Source organism: Microcaecilia unicolor, chromosome 3 (assembly GCF_901765095.1).
Source record: "Microcaecilia unicolor chromosome 3, aMicUni1.1, whole genome shotgun sequence".
NCBI classification, from domain to species: Eukaryota; Metazoa; Chordata; class Amphibia; order Gymnophiona; family Siphonopidae; genus Microcaecilia; species Microcaecilia unicolor.
The window spans coordinates 344,984,482-345,000,323 of record NC_044033.1 but is presented as its reverse complement, the minus strand read 5'-3'; the positions used below and the strand labels follow the sequence as shown (position 1 = coordinate 345,000,323).

The window sequence follows — 15,842 nt, the reverse complement described above, 5'->3', positions numbered from 1 at the left end:
GCTAATTGTAAGGGTGTTTATCTCTGAATAGGTTTCTGAGTCAGATTCAGGGTCCACAAGCACAAAAGAGTTCTCCAAAGTTGAGGTTGTTCGGTTGGGTTTTAAGAGAAAATCTGGTCCTGCCAAGCACATTATCTGCATCAGGTAGTATGCTGGGATAACTCATGTGGCACAGTCTGCTTGGTTTCTGTCAGTTGGTGAATAATAGCACTGTTCTGGTGACACAGGGGAAGATTCTATAACTGGGCACCATAACTTAGGCACCTTGATTCTTCATGCTGAGTGCTAATTCAATGACAGAGACTGAGCACCATTACAGAATACTAGCTTAATTCAGCATCAGTGCATGTACATTAGAGCCCGTTTACGTCATATCAATAGCAGGAATACATAGGCATGCTTAAATGTGGCACTTATGCGCACAACTTACAGTATTCCATAAGTTGTACATGTAAGAGGGAGACACGTCCATGAACCTCCCATGTCCACATTCCCTTGCATTTATATGCTAAAACAGTTGAGCACTTGTATTATAAAATACTACTGAGTGTACAGCTCACACTAACGCATGTAATTGTGCATTCTCCTCCTAATTCTATAAACCTATGCCCAATTTTATGCTTAGTGCACAAAGTTGCATATACAAGTTATAGGATAAGGGCAGTTGCATGCATAATGTAATTTAATGAGCTGCTATTTGGTGTTAATGAGCAATAATCGGCTATAAATGGAGGTAATTGGCATCAATTAGCAGTTATGTGTGCAACTACCCTTAGTCAGTATTCTATAAGTTGTGTGCTCAAATTCTAGAGTGTGCTTGCTCGGCCTACTCAGGCCTCTATCCTGTTTCGGGCATTGATCTTATTGTGGGCCTGTTCAAGTCTGCAACTAGATTCAGTCTACTGTAGACTTCCACTACGTACCAAGGGCTCACTACCCAGAAACATAACATCGGTCCAGAGGGCAATACTAAAATGGTCAGTGGTCTTCATCATAAACATATGGGGACAGACTTAAAGATGCATCCAGTTTTTCCTACATAAGCACACAACTGTGGAACGCACTACCAAAAGCCGTGAAAACAACATATGACCACCTAAACTTCTGGAAATCTCTAAAAACTAACCTGTTTAAAAAGGCATACCTTACCGATCCAACTTAAATGTCTGAACTCTGCAACACAATGAAACCAAAGCATGTAATGGACATAACATAACTCTTCCGCTCTACGATTCCCTAATGTGTCTGTTCCACATGAACCTTATTTTACCACAACATCACTTTGTATTTGTTCATATCAGAGTCGGTGAACGCCTCTCCGGTACTATGTAAGCCACATTGAGCCTGCAAATAGGTGGGAAAATGTGGGATACAAATGTAACAAATAAATAAATAAATAAATAAAATCTTAATATGTATACTTTGGCAAGAAGGCTAGAGAAGTGAAATATAATAGAAACATTTAAATACCTACGCATCATAAATGCACAAGAAGCAAGTCTCTTTCGATTGAATGGAAGCTCTGGAATGGGAGTAACATAGGATCTGAAGTAAAACGAAGAAATACTTCTTCATGGAAAGAGTGATGAATTAGCGGAACGGCCTCCCAGTGAAAGTGGTGGAAACGAAAACATTATCTGACTTCAAGAGAGCTTGGGACAAGTACATAGGATCCAGTGGCAGACTGACCATTGGAACAATAGGGAACTGCCCAAGGGCCCAAGCAGTAGGGGGCCCACTCTCCCCTAGCTTCCATCTAAATTAATCACTTTTGATAGGTGGTTAGGGGCAGTGGTGTGCTGGAGCCAGCTTGCACCAGCTCACCAGGGCCATTTGTTATTTTTTTAAGAATTTTGGGAGCCGGTTGTTAAACTTTAACAACCGGCTCCCAAACTTTGGGCTGGGGTGGTTCAGGTCCCTTCCTGGCAGCGTCAACTCCAGCTGCCTGTGGCTTGGACATCTCACTTAGTTGTTCTCGTCCTCTTCGCAGTGGCAAAACAAAAAAACAGCTGATAAAAACCATGCGTGGGGCTGTAGCCCTGCGCGTGCCCCTGCTGGCTCCCTTCCTCCTCCCTCTCCAAAACAGGAAGTAACAGCCTGAGGGGAGGGAGGAGGAAGGAAGCCGGCAGCAGTGTGCACAGGGCTATGGCCCCGCGCACGGTTTCATGCTGTTTTTTGTTTTGCCCGCTGCCAGCGTGACAATCGCAGCTCGTAGTTCCGTTCAGGCCGCCGCAGTAAGGAAGCTGGCAGCAGCGGGTGCAGGACAACCGCAGCTCAAGGTTAGATTGAGAACAGGAGATGTATAAAAGGGAGTGACAGGGAGAGTAGATGGCATGGATGGGCAGACTAGATAGACTATATGGTCCTTATCTGTCTACATTTTTCTATGTTTCTATAATGTCAGTCTGCCTAAGTACTGTTCTACAAATACTCATAACTTCTATAGCATGCATTTGCAAGGAGGACATGCTCAGGGGCGGAGCATGGGCAGGACAAAGGCATCCTTTTGAATTACAGGGGCAACTTACAGTTATGCACATCCGTGCTGCATTTAGGCAATTACAAGTACCATCAGTTCTATGGCTGGCTTAAGTCTCTTAATTTCCTACTGTGCTGAAACCAAGAGTGCAGCACTGATTCTGGTTCAATACAAACCCGAGAGTCTTTCTGCAGAATAGATGAGTATTGTTTGGTTCAGTGACTGAGTCTGGCTGGATGCTGATTAAATAAAGCAGCAGATGCTGGATGACTGAAGGAATGAGTGCTTAAGGACTGACAAGATGGATGCTGAATTAACTAGTGAGAAAATTAAATTCAAGGACTAGAGAGAGAAAGAAAGACAGTAGAGTGCCTTGTTTTCTGAGCCCAAGATGAATATTTTTTTCCACTAGAGGGAGGTGTATAAATGAATACCCACAAGAATTAAGGGCTCTGAAATTGACCAATGTCACAGCTGTGGCCACATCCTTGCGTCCCAACTCACCTTTATTTCTGGTGGTCAGGTTCCGCAGCTTCTCCAGACTGCCTCCATGGTACTACGCTCCTCCTGCACTGTTGCCTCTGCTGCCTGTTTCCTTGTTTTCCAAGCCTCGCTCCAGAGACTATTCAAGTCTCAGTCTGATGTCTCAGTATGCCTCTCTCTCTGGTGCCCTTGCGGTGTTCTTCTGTTCCTTCCCATTCCAGGGCACCAGAAGATGTGATATCATTAGTGAGGGCCTTTATAAGGAATCACAGAACTCTCATGCATTGCCTTCGCAATAAGGTTTCCTGCCTAGTTGTGAATGCCTGGTCTTGTGTTATCTCCTATTCGGATTTGACCTGCTTTTCCTGACCTCAGCTCCAGTCCCAGCCCTGCTTGTCTTCATCTTTAGTTCCAGCCCTACTTGTCTTCAGCTTCAGTTCCAGCCCTGCTTGTCTTCAGCTTCAGTCCCAGTCAAATAGGGGACGAGAAGACCTGAACTGGAAGTTGAAATCAGGCTAGCCAGTGTATATAAAACACACTAGTTTCAGAAATCATTTCAAAACAACTTTTTATTTATAAAAATGTTTTTTTAATTTGGGCTCAATTTACAAAACAGAAAAACATCCAAAAAGTGGCACAAAGCGGCAAATGGACATATTTCTTTTTAAAACATCCAAAATGCTATTTTCGAAACATATTTATTAGACATTTTTCTATACTGTTGTAGTGCATCCAAATCACAAGACAGTGTGTTGGGGGGGGGGGGGGGGGGTTGAGGGCGGGATTTGGGCATTTCTACAACTTGTGCTGCATACATCTAGCAGTGCTTTAGAAATGATAAGTAGTAGTAGTAGTAACTTGGACGTTTTTGTGCCATAATAGAACAAAATAAAAATGTCCAGGGCTAAACGTTGTACGTTTTGGTCTAGACCTGTTTTAATCATGACTAAGTCATAAAAAGGTGCCCTAAATGACCAAATGACCACTGGAGGGATTCAACCCCCCAAAAAAAACAAACTACTGTACCTACATATAGGTGACACCTGCAGGTTTAAGGGCTATTGTACTGGTGTGCTTTTGGATACAGTAGTTTTTTGTTGGGTTTTGGAGTGCTCGCTATACAATATATAGAGGGTAACAGTGAGATGTGTATCTGGGACCTTTTATGTGAAGTCCTCTGCAGTGCCCCCTAGGGGGCCCCACTGCTCTGCTGGGATGTCTATGTGGCCAGACAACTATGAATTCTAAACCCCCCCCCCCCCCACCCCCACCTCCCATACATCCCAATAGCTTGTTTTGGGGTTTTGGACAGGTTTTTCTTTGCCCCAAAATTTTTCTAAAAGATAAACGCACTGAACACAAAAACATTTAGCAAATGACCATTTTCGAAACAAAAAGATGGATGCCATGTTCACTATTGCATTTTTGGACATTTTGTGAAAAATGTCCAAAATTGGATTTAGACATATCGAGAATGCCCATCCACACATAAAACAAAAATGTTACTTTGGCAGTGTCACACTTACCCGCCTTCCCTCCAGGAACTTAAGAGCCGAACCAATGTTGGCCACCCAATGAATGCGTTTCATCTGACGACCCTGCTCACAAGGCTTAAAGAAGAATAGATCTTGTTAAGATGTGTTCTATTTTCAGGCAACATTAAGTTATATGAATGAAACATTTCTAGAAACTTCTTAATACAAAGGATGGATAAACTTTCATGACACATTATCCCTCACTAACATTCCAAATTAAGGTATATTTGCAGGTCTTAAAAGCCCAATATGGACTAAATGATAATGAAAAGTTTTTATTTAGAATCGATGTTGTCAACATTACTGACAGTAATGAAAGAAAAAAAAACAGAACAAAAAATACTGAATAATAATTTTGTTATTTATAGTCTTGATGCTTTTGGAGTTATAAATTTTTCTCTGATTAGGTATTTTCTTTCAATAAAAATAAAATAAATAATAATAATAATAATGCCATAAATGACAGACAGGCTGGAATTTTGGATTTAGGCTGCCCAGGCTCTGCAAGTCTGCAGCACCCAGGATTCAGGCACTACGTCTTGGTGCACCAAGGTGTAAGCCTTGGCAGAGTATGCTCCATAGTGCCAAAAATGAAGTGAAAAAATGTGTCAGTATAAATGTTTGGCAGTAAAAAAGTGACTGTCACTAAAAAAATATCTGTAAAAGATGACAGCCCTGATTTATACATCAATTAAATTACAGCAAATATTAGGACTTGAGTAGGCTTGTTCGCTAACAGACACCGAACAGGAGAAAAGCTTGTAGTGATATGGTTTGATATAAGAGCCAAAACAGAGTGTGGATACACAAAACTCAAAGTACTGGATTTCAGGTGTACTGATTTTGGTAACATGGGAGAATACCTGAAGAAGTAGCTGATGGCAGGGATAGGCATTGCAGAAGTGGAAGCGCAGTGGTACAAGCTGAAAACTGATATAAATAAGGCAACTGATCTTTACACAAGAAAGTAAACAAAAACAAGAGAAACAGGAAGCCTATATGCTTATCCAAACAAGTGGCTAACAAAATAAAGGCAAAAGAGGCTTCATTCAAGAAAAACAGAAGAACACAATGAGAAGATCACGGAAAAGATTACTGGATTAAATTCAAAGAAGCGAAGAGGGAAATATGGCTAATGAAAGCACATAGGACAGAAAAAATGCTTAAGGATGAAAAGAGAGGTAACAAAAACTTTTCCAGATATATTGGTGAAAGGAGAAAAGATAGGAAATGAATTGTAAGACTGAAGGATGCTGATACTAGCTATGTGGAGATTGATGAGGATAAAGCGAACATGCTAAACAAATATTTCTCCTCTGTGTTCACAGAAGAAAATACTGGAGAAGGATGGCGGTCTGCTGCCGAGGAAATATCTGGGAATGGAGAGGATATTGCGCCGTTCACGGAAGAAAGCATTTATAAACAGATTGAAAATCTCAAAGTGGACAAAGTTATGGGGCCAGATGAGATTCCTCCCAGGATACTGAGAGAGCTCAGAGAAGATTGGTGGGACCTCTTAAGGATTTATTCAATAAATCTTTAGAGACAGGAGAAGTTCCATGGGATTGGAGACAAGCTGATGTGGTCCTTCTTCACAGAAACTGGGACAGGGAAGAAGTGGGAAACTATAGGCCAGTAAGCCTCATGTTGCTGAAGGAAAGGATAGTTGACTTTCCAGAAGCCAATGGGTTGCATGATCCGAGGCAACATAGCTTTACCAAAGGAAAATCCTGCCAAATGAATCTGATCAACTTCTTTGTCTTGGTGACCACAGACCTGGATGAAGGACATGCACTTGATGATATCTATTTGAATTTCAGAAAAGCCTTTGATACAGTCTCTCACAGAAGACTGATGAATAAGCTGAGAGGGCTGAACTTAGGACCCAAAGTGGTGAACTGGATTGGAAACTGGTTGACTGAAAGGCGACAGAGGGTGGTGGTAAATAGAATCTTCTTGGAGGAAAGGAAAGTGAGTAGTGGGGTTGGTGAGGGACCGATTCTGTTTAATATATTTGTGAGAGACACCGCTGAAGGGTTAGAAGAAAAGGTTTGACTTTTTCTGGATGACACAAAGATAGCCAATAGTGTGAATACCTTGGAGGGAGTAGAAACTATGAGAAGGGATCTCCAAATGCTGGAAGAATGGTCAAGGGTCTGGCAGTTAAAATTTAATGCGAAGAATTGCAGATTGAAGCACTTGAGTGCAGAAATCCAAAGTAGATGATCCAGATAGGAAGGGAGAGATTGGTAAGCTCGGCTCAGGAGAGGGACCTGGGGTGATGGTGTCCGAGGATCTCATGGTGACGAAACAATGTAACAAGGCAGCTGATGTGACCAGAAAGATGCTAGGCTGCACAGACAAGGATATAACCAGAAGAAAGGAGTTGCTGATGCCCTTGTACAAGTCGTTGGTGAGGTCCGACTTGGAGTATCTGTTCAGTTTTGGAGGCCGTATCTTGCTAAGGATGTAAAAAGACTTGGTGCAAACCCCATAACATTTTTCTCGCTTTTCTCTGAACCACTTCAGCAAGATATACGAGGAGAAATTTTCTGACCTGAACATGTATACCCTGAAGGAAAGGAGAAACTGGGGTGATATGTCACAGACATTCAAATATTTGAAACGTATAAATCCGCAGACAAACATTTTCCAGAGATGAAAAATTGGTAGAACTAGCCTTGGGGGTCTTCCACTCAGTGGTAATGCTGTTTTGAGATCTGACTGTCTAGGTTTCTTTATTTATTGATTTCACATTTTACAATCCTTTTGTCCTAGAAGCAGTGTTTGGGACTTAGCTCCTTTGTGACAGCCTACACAAATAAAAGTTTAGGCTGCATTCCAATCTTCCTTTCAATAAAATTGCCCTAAGCCCTTGCATGTGATTTTTCTGGCAGTGCAACAGAAAGGAGGCTCTTGCAACCAAATTCTCCCAGGCAAATCTGTTTATGTAGACACTTGAATCTCCTTAACGCACCACTCAGATGGGCTCATTTTCCCACTAAATTCTGGCCATGACATCACAAACTTCTTCATGTTTCTTTGCCTCACAAAATTTAGGGTATTCATGGCAATGTTGGTGCCACCTTATCTTTCTCCTAATGCCTTGCAATGCTGGTACTGTTTAAACCTCCCAATGCTTCACAGTGTTTTTGCTAACATTGGTGACACTTTACCCCTCTCTTCATTATCATGAGATCTTCCAGCACACATTAGTGCGTCCCTCCCCCTTTGCCTTGGGTCTTCATTCTACTCTTTGGGCCATGTTGCTGTTCTGACAGTGACTTGGAGATATTATGTCACTCACTGTTAGTGCCCTTTGCCTCTCTTTCTGTACCATGGGGTCTTCATGTCACTGTTGGTGTCTTGAATTGTTACTACATGTGTGGCAGATGCCCGCTAGCAAGTTTTAAGAAAGTTTGATTTTAAAAAATTTGCTTATCCCATTGACTTTAAGGGACCTAAGTGATCCAAAGAATCAGAGAAACAAAAAATTAAGCCCTAGAATTGTATCCATGACCTTTAAATATGAGAACATGCTACTTCTTAAATGAGTTCTAGTAGTTGTATGGGTCATGAGGATAACTGGATTTTCTATTTTTCAGTGAAACAAGCATTAGCCAAAGCTATGACAGGATATGAGTTTTCTGACCGCACAGGTGCCATGCTCAAATCAATACGACTTCAAGCATGCATGCACACCTAAGGGCACCATTCACGAACAGTTAATGTGCGCTAACACTGCTAACATGCATGATTAGATTAGATTGTAAGCTCTTTGAGCAGGGACTGTCTTTCTTCTATGTTTGTGCAGCGCTGCATACGCCTTGTAGCGCTTTAGAAATGCTAAATAGTAGTAGTAGTAGATTTGCAACATAGCCTATTTTTATGCAATGGGCCGTAGCCTTACCATGACCTCCGAAACTTTGGATAATTCTTATGCTTTCCCTGAAAATTTGTCACAAGCTGCAAAGAGGAACAAAACACCCTCCCCCTGATCAGAGCTATTTAACAGGTCAGAATGGCTGCTGACAGCTTAAATAGTGCTTAACTGGCTATCTGCCGATATTCAACGGTGGATAACCGGTTATCCCCTGCTGAATATCCCGTTAGCAGCTAGCAGATAGCCGGTTCTATTGCCCGATATAACCAACTGCCGATTTTTAAACCAGGTTTCGCGGACATATTTGGCTTTTTGAAAACTTGGTATATCTTTGGTCGGTTTAAAGATAACCGGCTAAGTCTGAATATCGATTTAGCTCGTTATCTTTACATCGGCTAAAAATAAAGTAGATATTCAATACTGGTAACCAGAAATGGCCCAAGACTGAAGATCCAGGCTTAGCACCAACCGCGGGAGTTAGCCAGTCTAACTCCCGGAGTCTGAAAATCAACCCCCCCCCCCCCCTCTATGCTTACCAGCTTTTGTCCAGACAGAACCTCAAGAAGGGCAAGCAATTTAACCCCATCTTTGATATCTTCAAACAGGTCATTAACGACCAACGGGGGGTTACGCTGAAAATATGAAAAACAGATCATGATTGGAGTCTGTAGAACAAATTCTTTTACTAGACAGAGATTACAATATTCAGCAACCTGAAATACTATTGAGCAGACTGAGACTGAGTTTATATATTAACACATTGCTGTTATCATTTAACCATATCTTTTTGGGTTTCCACAGAAGATGTAAAAAGGTAACATAAAATTGGAGAAGTACTTTTCCAAAGCAGAATGTTACAGACCTCTGTCAAATATTTTAACATAACAGGAGATGGTTCTGTTTTATTCAACAACAGGGCTTCTTACACCTATCCTGGAAACATTACAGCCAGTCCGGTTTTCAGAATGTACACAATCTGCAGTGGCGTAGGAAGGGGGGGGCGGTGGGGCGGTCCGCCCCGGGTGCACGCCACTGGGGGGGGTGTCGGCTCCACTGGTTCCCTGCTCTCTCTGCCGCGGAACAGGTTACTTCTTGTTCCGGGGCAGAGAGAGCAGGGAGCCAGCGGAGCCGACGCAGCTCCCAGCGACGTGCACTCGGGGCAGACCGGCCCTCCCGCCCACCCCCTTTCCTACTCTAGTGGTAAGAATGCGCTCCGGGGAGGGGGTGCGCGCGCCGAGGGGGGGGTGCGCCGTGCTGCACCGGGGGGGGGGGTGCGCAGCAGCGAACCGCCCCGGGTGTCAGCCGCCCTCACTACGGCACTGACAATCTGACTGATATTCAGAGCTATTTAACCAGCAGGAACAGCTCTTGGCCAGTTAAATAGCATTTAGCTGGCTAACTGCTAATATTCAGCAGGTAAAAGCTGATTATCTCCACTGAATATTCATAGTTAGCGAATACCCATGGATTCTATGTATCGTGCCTAAAGATTTGCACCGAAATCTAAGTGTACATGGGTCATGTAACTTAATTGCCTTAGAGGGTCTTTTAGCATGCGCTAAACACTAGAGACACTCATAGGAATATATGGGCATCTCTAACACTTAGAGCACACTTATTTTTAGTGTGCGCTAAAAACGCTAGTGCGCTTTTGTAAAAGGACCCCTCAATAAGCTAATCAGCAGTGTTAACAGCACTTAAGAAGCAATAATGAGCACTAATTAGCAATAATTAGAATTTACACACTTAACTCGCCAAGCATATTTGTCATGAAACACCTAGATATCTGGGGTTACCCCAGGGCCACTTAGAGGGTCTATCCCCAACACAGCTCAGGTCTACCTGCCCCTGCTGCTTGTGCTCTACACTAGCATCCTCCTCCCACTGACTGGGTCACAACTGCCGGTGAGTCTCCTACTCTCAAATTATCCCCAGTGATTTCTAGGTTACTGGGGCCACACTCCCAGTGGTCCCAGTTCCCAGAAAGCACTCACAGACCCAACACACAAACCACCAGGATTCTTTCATCAGTCCAGACAGGCAATGAACAATGAACAAAAAATGTGCAATCAGCAAACAATAACAAGCAACTGAAATTCGGATCAATTATAACACTAACTAAACATTTGTTTATTTTCTAAAAAGTACCTGGGAAGATCAGGACATATAATTCACAGAGCCTCAACATAGAGACCTGTGTCTCTTTTCTCCCTGGCCAAGACTGAACTCAAAACCAGTAACTGCTAATTAGCTTCAGACTAAAGGCCAATTAGAGCCCAGAACACATTTCAAAAATATACTGCATCTTGCTTCCTTTGTGCTAAAGAAAAGAGCATCCATTCTCAGTAACAGCTTTACAACAGAGCAACAACACCTGCTGACCAAATAGGAGAAATACACTTCAAGACATAATTAATGTAGGAAAATATCCAAAACATTTTACAGGCTCAAAACACACAGTTTCTTCACAATATTCTATAATGCAGTGCGCTTAAATTCTAAAGAACGCAGGCAAAAAGGGGCATGGTTATGGGTGGAGAAATGGATATTTCATGAGCGTTCCAAAGTTTACGCACACTGTTATAGATTACGGCTCTCTGTGACTAAATCTACATGCCTGGATTTACGCCACATTTTCATTGGTGTAAATGAAGGCGCATAGATTTAGGCGGAAATGTTCATAGTGCGGTATTTTCAGGCACCAAATATAGAATCTGTCCCATAGTGGCTAACCAGCTATATCACGCGATATAGAGGGGCATAATTGAATGGCGCCGGCCAAATCGATGGGCGGCCATCTTCGGGGCCGGCTCCGCGAAGAGGCGGAACCAAGCATATTTTTGAAATACGCTTGGCGCCGGCTAAATCGCTCGGCGGGGTAAGATGAGATGGCCAACTCCGATTTTCAGCCATAATGGAAACCGGAGCCGGCCATCTCAAATCCAGCGAAATGTAAGGCATTTGGGCGTGGGATGAGCCAGCATTTCTAGTGCACTGGCTCCCCTGACACGCCAGGACACCAACCGGGCACCCTAGGGGGCATTTTAAAAAATTAATAAAAAAAAACAAAATTAGCTTCCAGGTACATTGCACCCTTCCCTTGTGTACTGAGCCCCCCAAATCCCCCCCAAAACCCACTGCCCACAACTCTACACTATTACCATAGTCCTAAGGGGTGAAGGGGGGCACCTACATGTGGGTACAGTGGGTTTTGGGGGGTTCTGGGGCGGCTCCCATTTACCAGCACAAGTCTAACAGGTAGTGGGGGGGATGGGCCTAGGTCCACCTGCCTCAAGTGCACTGCACCCACTACAAACTGCTCCAGAGACCTGCATATTGCTGTCAGGGAGCTGGGTATGACATTTGAGGCTGGCAAAAAATGTCTGATTTTTTTTTGTGTGTGGGAGGGGGGTGGTGACCACTGGGGGTGTAAGGTGATCCCCGCTTCCCTCTGGTGGTCATCTGGTCAGTTGGGGCAATTTTTGGGGCTTGGACCTAAAAAAAGGGTCCAAATAAAACGGACCAAATTCCTCTGATGACCGGCTTTCTTTTTTCCATTATCGGGTGAAGCCGGCCATCTCAACTCACGCCCCCATCCCACCCATGTTCCGCCTTCGCTACCATGCCGGCACACCCCCTTTCAACTTTCCCTGGCCCTGCAACGGAACGCAGTTGAAGCCGCCCAAAATCAGCTTTCGATTATGCCGATTTGGGCGGATTCAGGAGATCGCCACCCATCTCCCGATTTATGTCGGAAGATGGGCGACGATCACTTTCAAAAATCAGCTGGATAGTCAGCTATCAAACCTATAAATGGCAAGTGACCGACTCACCTGCAAATGCGCAGTAGAGACTTCCCTCTCTGTCCCGCCCCCGCGTCAAGACGTGATGACGGGGGGAGGGGGCAGGACAGAGAGGGAAACTGCGCGGAAGGGGAGGGAGGGAACCGCTGACGTCGCTACCGCTCCCCCCCCCCAAGGTAGCCGCTACCGCCCCCCCCCCCCGGAGTCGCCACCACCCCCCCTTCACCCGGCCCGGGCCCTCTCTTCGTTATTCAACTTACAGCAGCGCCGAAACAGCAGCAAGCAGCTCAGCTTCAGCTCCCGTCGGCCTTCCTTCCCTGCCTGTGCCCCGCCCTCGCCGACGTGACGTCACACGAGGGCGAGGCACAGGCAGTGAAGGAAGGCCAGCGGGAGCTGCTGCTTGCTGCTGTTTTGGTGCTGCTGTAAGTTGAATAACGAAGAGAGGGCCCGGGCCGGGTGAAGGGGGGGCAGGGGCGACTCCGGGGTGGGGGGGGGGCGGTAGCGGCTACCTTGGGGGGGGGAGGGGACATGGGAGGTCTCAGAAGGAGGGGGGCCTTGGAGCTGGGAGGGCTGGACTGAAGGGGGCCTTCCAGCTGGCTGGGAAGAAGGCACGGGGGGGGCAGGGGGCCTTGGAACTGGGAGGGAGGGCAGGGGGGCCCTTACAGTTGTGAGGGAATGGGGCCCCTTACAGTTGTGAGGGAGAGCAGGGGGCCTTGGAACTGGGAGGGAGGGAAGGGGGCCTTGGGAGCTGGGGGGGAGGGCCTGGGGCCTTGGAACTGGGAGGGAGGGAGGGCGGGCAGGGGGCCTTGCAGCTGGGAAGGGGGAGGACTGGAGCCTTGGAGCTGGGAGGGAGGGACAGAGGGGGCCTTGGAGCTGGCAGGGAAGGAGGATGGCAGGGGGCCTTGGGGAAAAAAAACATTCCAATACGCGCCCGTTTTAACGGGCTTAACGGCTAGTCTGTAAATATTCAACTGCTGGCCGGTTAAGTTTATCAGCCAAATTGGACTGCCTAAATAGCAGTCCTATCTTTGGCTGCTATAAATTTAATCGGCCAGTGCTGAATATTCACTTAGGAGGTCTTTTACTAAGCTATGCTAGCATTTTTAGCATGCACTAAATGCTAGAGACAACCATAGGAATATATGGGCGTCCCCAGCATTTAGCACATGCTTATTTTTAGCACGCGCCAGAAACACTAGCGTCGATTAGTACAAGATCCCCTTAGCTGGACGCATGTAGGCACCTACGCTCCTTAGTATAAGACACCCCCAGTTTCTTCATAGTATACAAAAGTTTTCATGGTCAGTGATTTGATATGGGATTCAAATGTAAGATGCTTATTGAAGGTAACACCCAGTATTTTTAATTGTTTTTCCAACTGAAAAGGAGTTTCATGTATCATTAGAGTGGTTTTCAAAAAAGGTCTGTGAGAATTACTGAAAACTAAAAATCTAGTTTTATCATTGTTTAATTTCAATTTTAAAACAATTACCCAGCTGGAAAGAATATTAATACCCTTCTCTATCACCTGTGATATCGAATTTAGGGGTCCTTTTACTAAGGTGCGCTGAAAAATGACCTGTGGTAGTGTAGACGCGTTTTAGGTGTGCACAGAATTATTTTTTATTGCACCTACAAAAAATTGCCTTTTCAAAATGTTTTGCCGAAAATGGACGTGAGGCAAAATAAAAATTGCCGCACGTCCATTTTGGGTCTGAAACCTTACTGCAAGCTATTGATCTAGCAGTAAGGTCTTACGCAGTAATAGGGAGGTAATGGTCTACGTGCGTCAAATTCCACTCGACGTGCACAGCTGCCATGCATCAGAAAATAACAAATATTTTTCAGACGCGCATAGCAGACGTGCGCCACAATTGAAATTACCGCAAGTGTCATGCGGTAACCAGGTGGTAACTCCAATTTGGCGCATGTAGGCACCTACGTGGCTTAGTAAAAGGGCCCCTTAATGATTTATCAACAGGTGTGGTAATGGTGAAGTTGTCAGCATACATGCATGTTTGATATCCTGCTGACATCAGTCGAATGGCTAACTGTGCCATCATCAAGTTAAATAATATGGGAGAGAAAGGTGAGCCCTGCAGAACGCCACACTCTGGTACCTATTAAAAAGAAAAATGTGTATTACCTTTTTTGATTTGATAAGATCTGCTCTTTAGAAAACCTCTAAACCACCCCCACACAGCACCACCAATACCATAATGTGTTAGTAAATTTAAAAGAATTTCATGATCGATGAGATCAAATGCAGCTGACATGTCAAACTGCAATATGAGAACACTACGACCCATACTGATGTCTGTCCTAGCTTCTGAATATAACAAGGTCAACAATGTCTCAGTGCTGAACTATTTTCTAAATCCCGATAATGCTGCAGGGAAGATGTTATGAAATTCCAAATACTCCACCAGTTGACTTGCTACAATCCCTCCATGACATTAGTTAAGAATGAAATAGATGCTACAGGTTGATAATTTGATACCTCAGTAAGACTAACGGGTCCTTTTACCAAGTGGTGGTAAAAGGTAGCCGGCGGTGGCATGAACGCTTGGGACTGCTGCGTGCTGAGACCACCTTTCACCGCAGTGGGTAAAAGGGTTGTTTTTCAAAAGAGTCAGTAAATGGCCGTGCACTGCATTTACTGCCAGAGGCCCTACTGCCTCCTATGTAGCAGGCGGTGAGGGCTCAGTGGTAACCCGGTGGTAATCAGGCAGCCGATTATCACTGGACACACCTATTCCTTACTCACCAGTGCTAGAAAATAAAACCTATTTTCTAGCACTGGAAATGGTACAAGGCAGACCCACAATTACCGCCAGGCTCCTGGGCGAGCTTGGTGGTAGAGCCGATTCAAAATGCGCTACACCAGTGGTAGCCCTGCTGCCCGTTAGTAAAATGGCCCCTAAGTTTTGAGGGGTCCTTTTACAAAGACGCACTAATGTTTTAGCACGCACTCAAAATAAGCGCATGCTAAATGCTAGAGACGCCCCTATATTCATAAGGATGTCTATAGCATTTAGCGCATGCTAAAAATGCTACCGTGCCTTTGTAAAAGACCCCCTGAGTTCTTAGAAGTTCTTACAAGAATTTTACCAGCCTCAGGGGGAAAATGTCCTGAAATTTATTTATTTATTAGGATTTATTTACCGCCTTTTTGAAGGAATTCACTCAAGGTGGTGTACAGTAAGAATAGGTCAAACATGAGCAATAGGCAATTACAGTAGTAAGAATATTCAAATAATACAAAGCATGGCACGGTATACTACTTACAATGTCAACACAATACATAATAGAACATTTTAATTGATAGTGACGAGTAAAGCAAACATGGAACATATAGATAGGTAAGAGAGTAAGAGGAGTTAGAAAATAAGGTGACAGATTTAAAGAAAGTTGCACATGAGGTCAGAGAGATGGTTAAATATTATCTCATGAAAAATATAAAGACTATGACCCATCCAGAAAGAAAGGCTAACAAATAAAAACAAATATAAGGTGATTAGCCTTATACCTTTCACTCTTAACTCTTTAGTTATACTTCAATGAAATCCAAACTGTTGACTATGTGCTAGGGTTCTGCATTCATTAGCTTGCTTTAGGTTCACATAAGTGTGTCTTAAAAAATTTAGGTACCCATCTAC

General features: G+C 44.3%; 1 protein-coding gene across 1 annotated transcript in view; it reads right to left on the bottom strand.

Annotated features, from left to right (window-relative positions):
- The window catches only part of SYNE1 (spectrin repeat containing nuclear envelope protein 1), a 982,166-nt gene that overhangs the window by 854,095 nt on the left and 112,229 nt on the right, over positions 1 to 15,842 (bottom strand). The window contains 2 exon segments of the mRNA XM_030198470.1: positions 4,489 to 4,572; positions 8,917 to 9,012. Coding sequence (XP_030054330.1) covers positions 4,489 to 4,572; positions 8,917 to 9,012 — 180 coding nt within the window.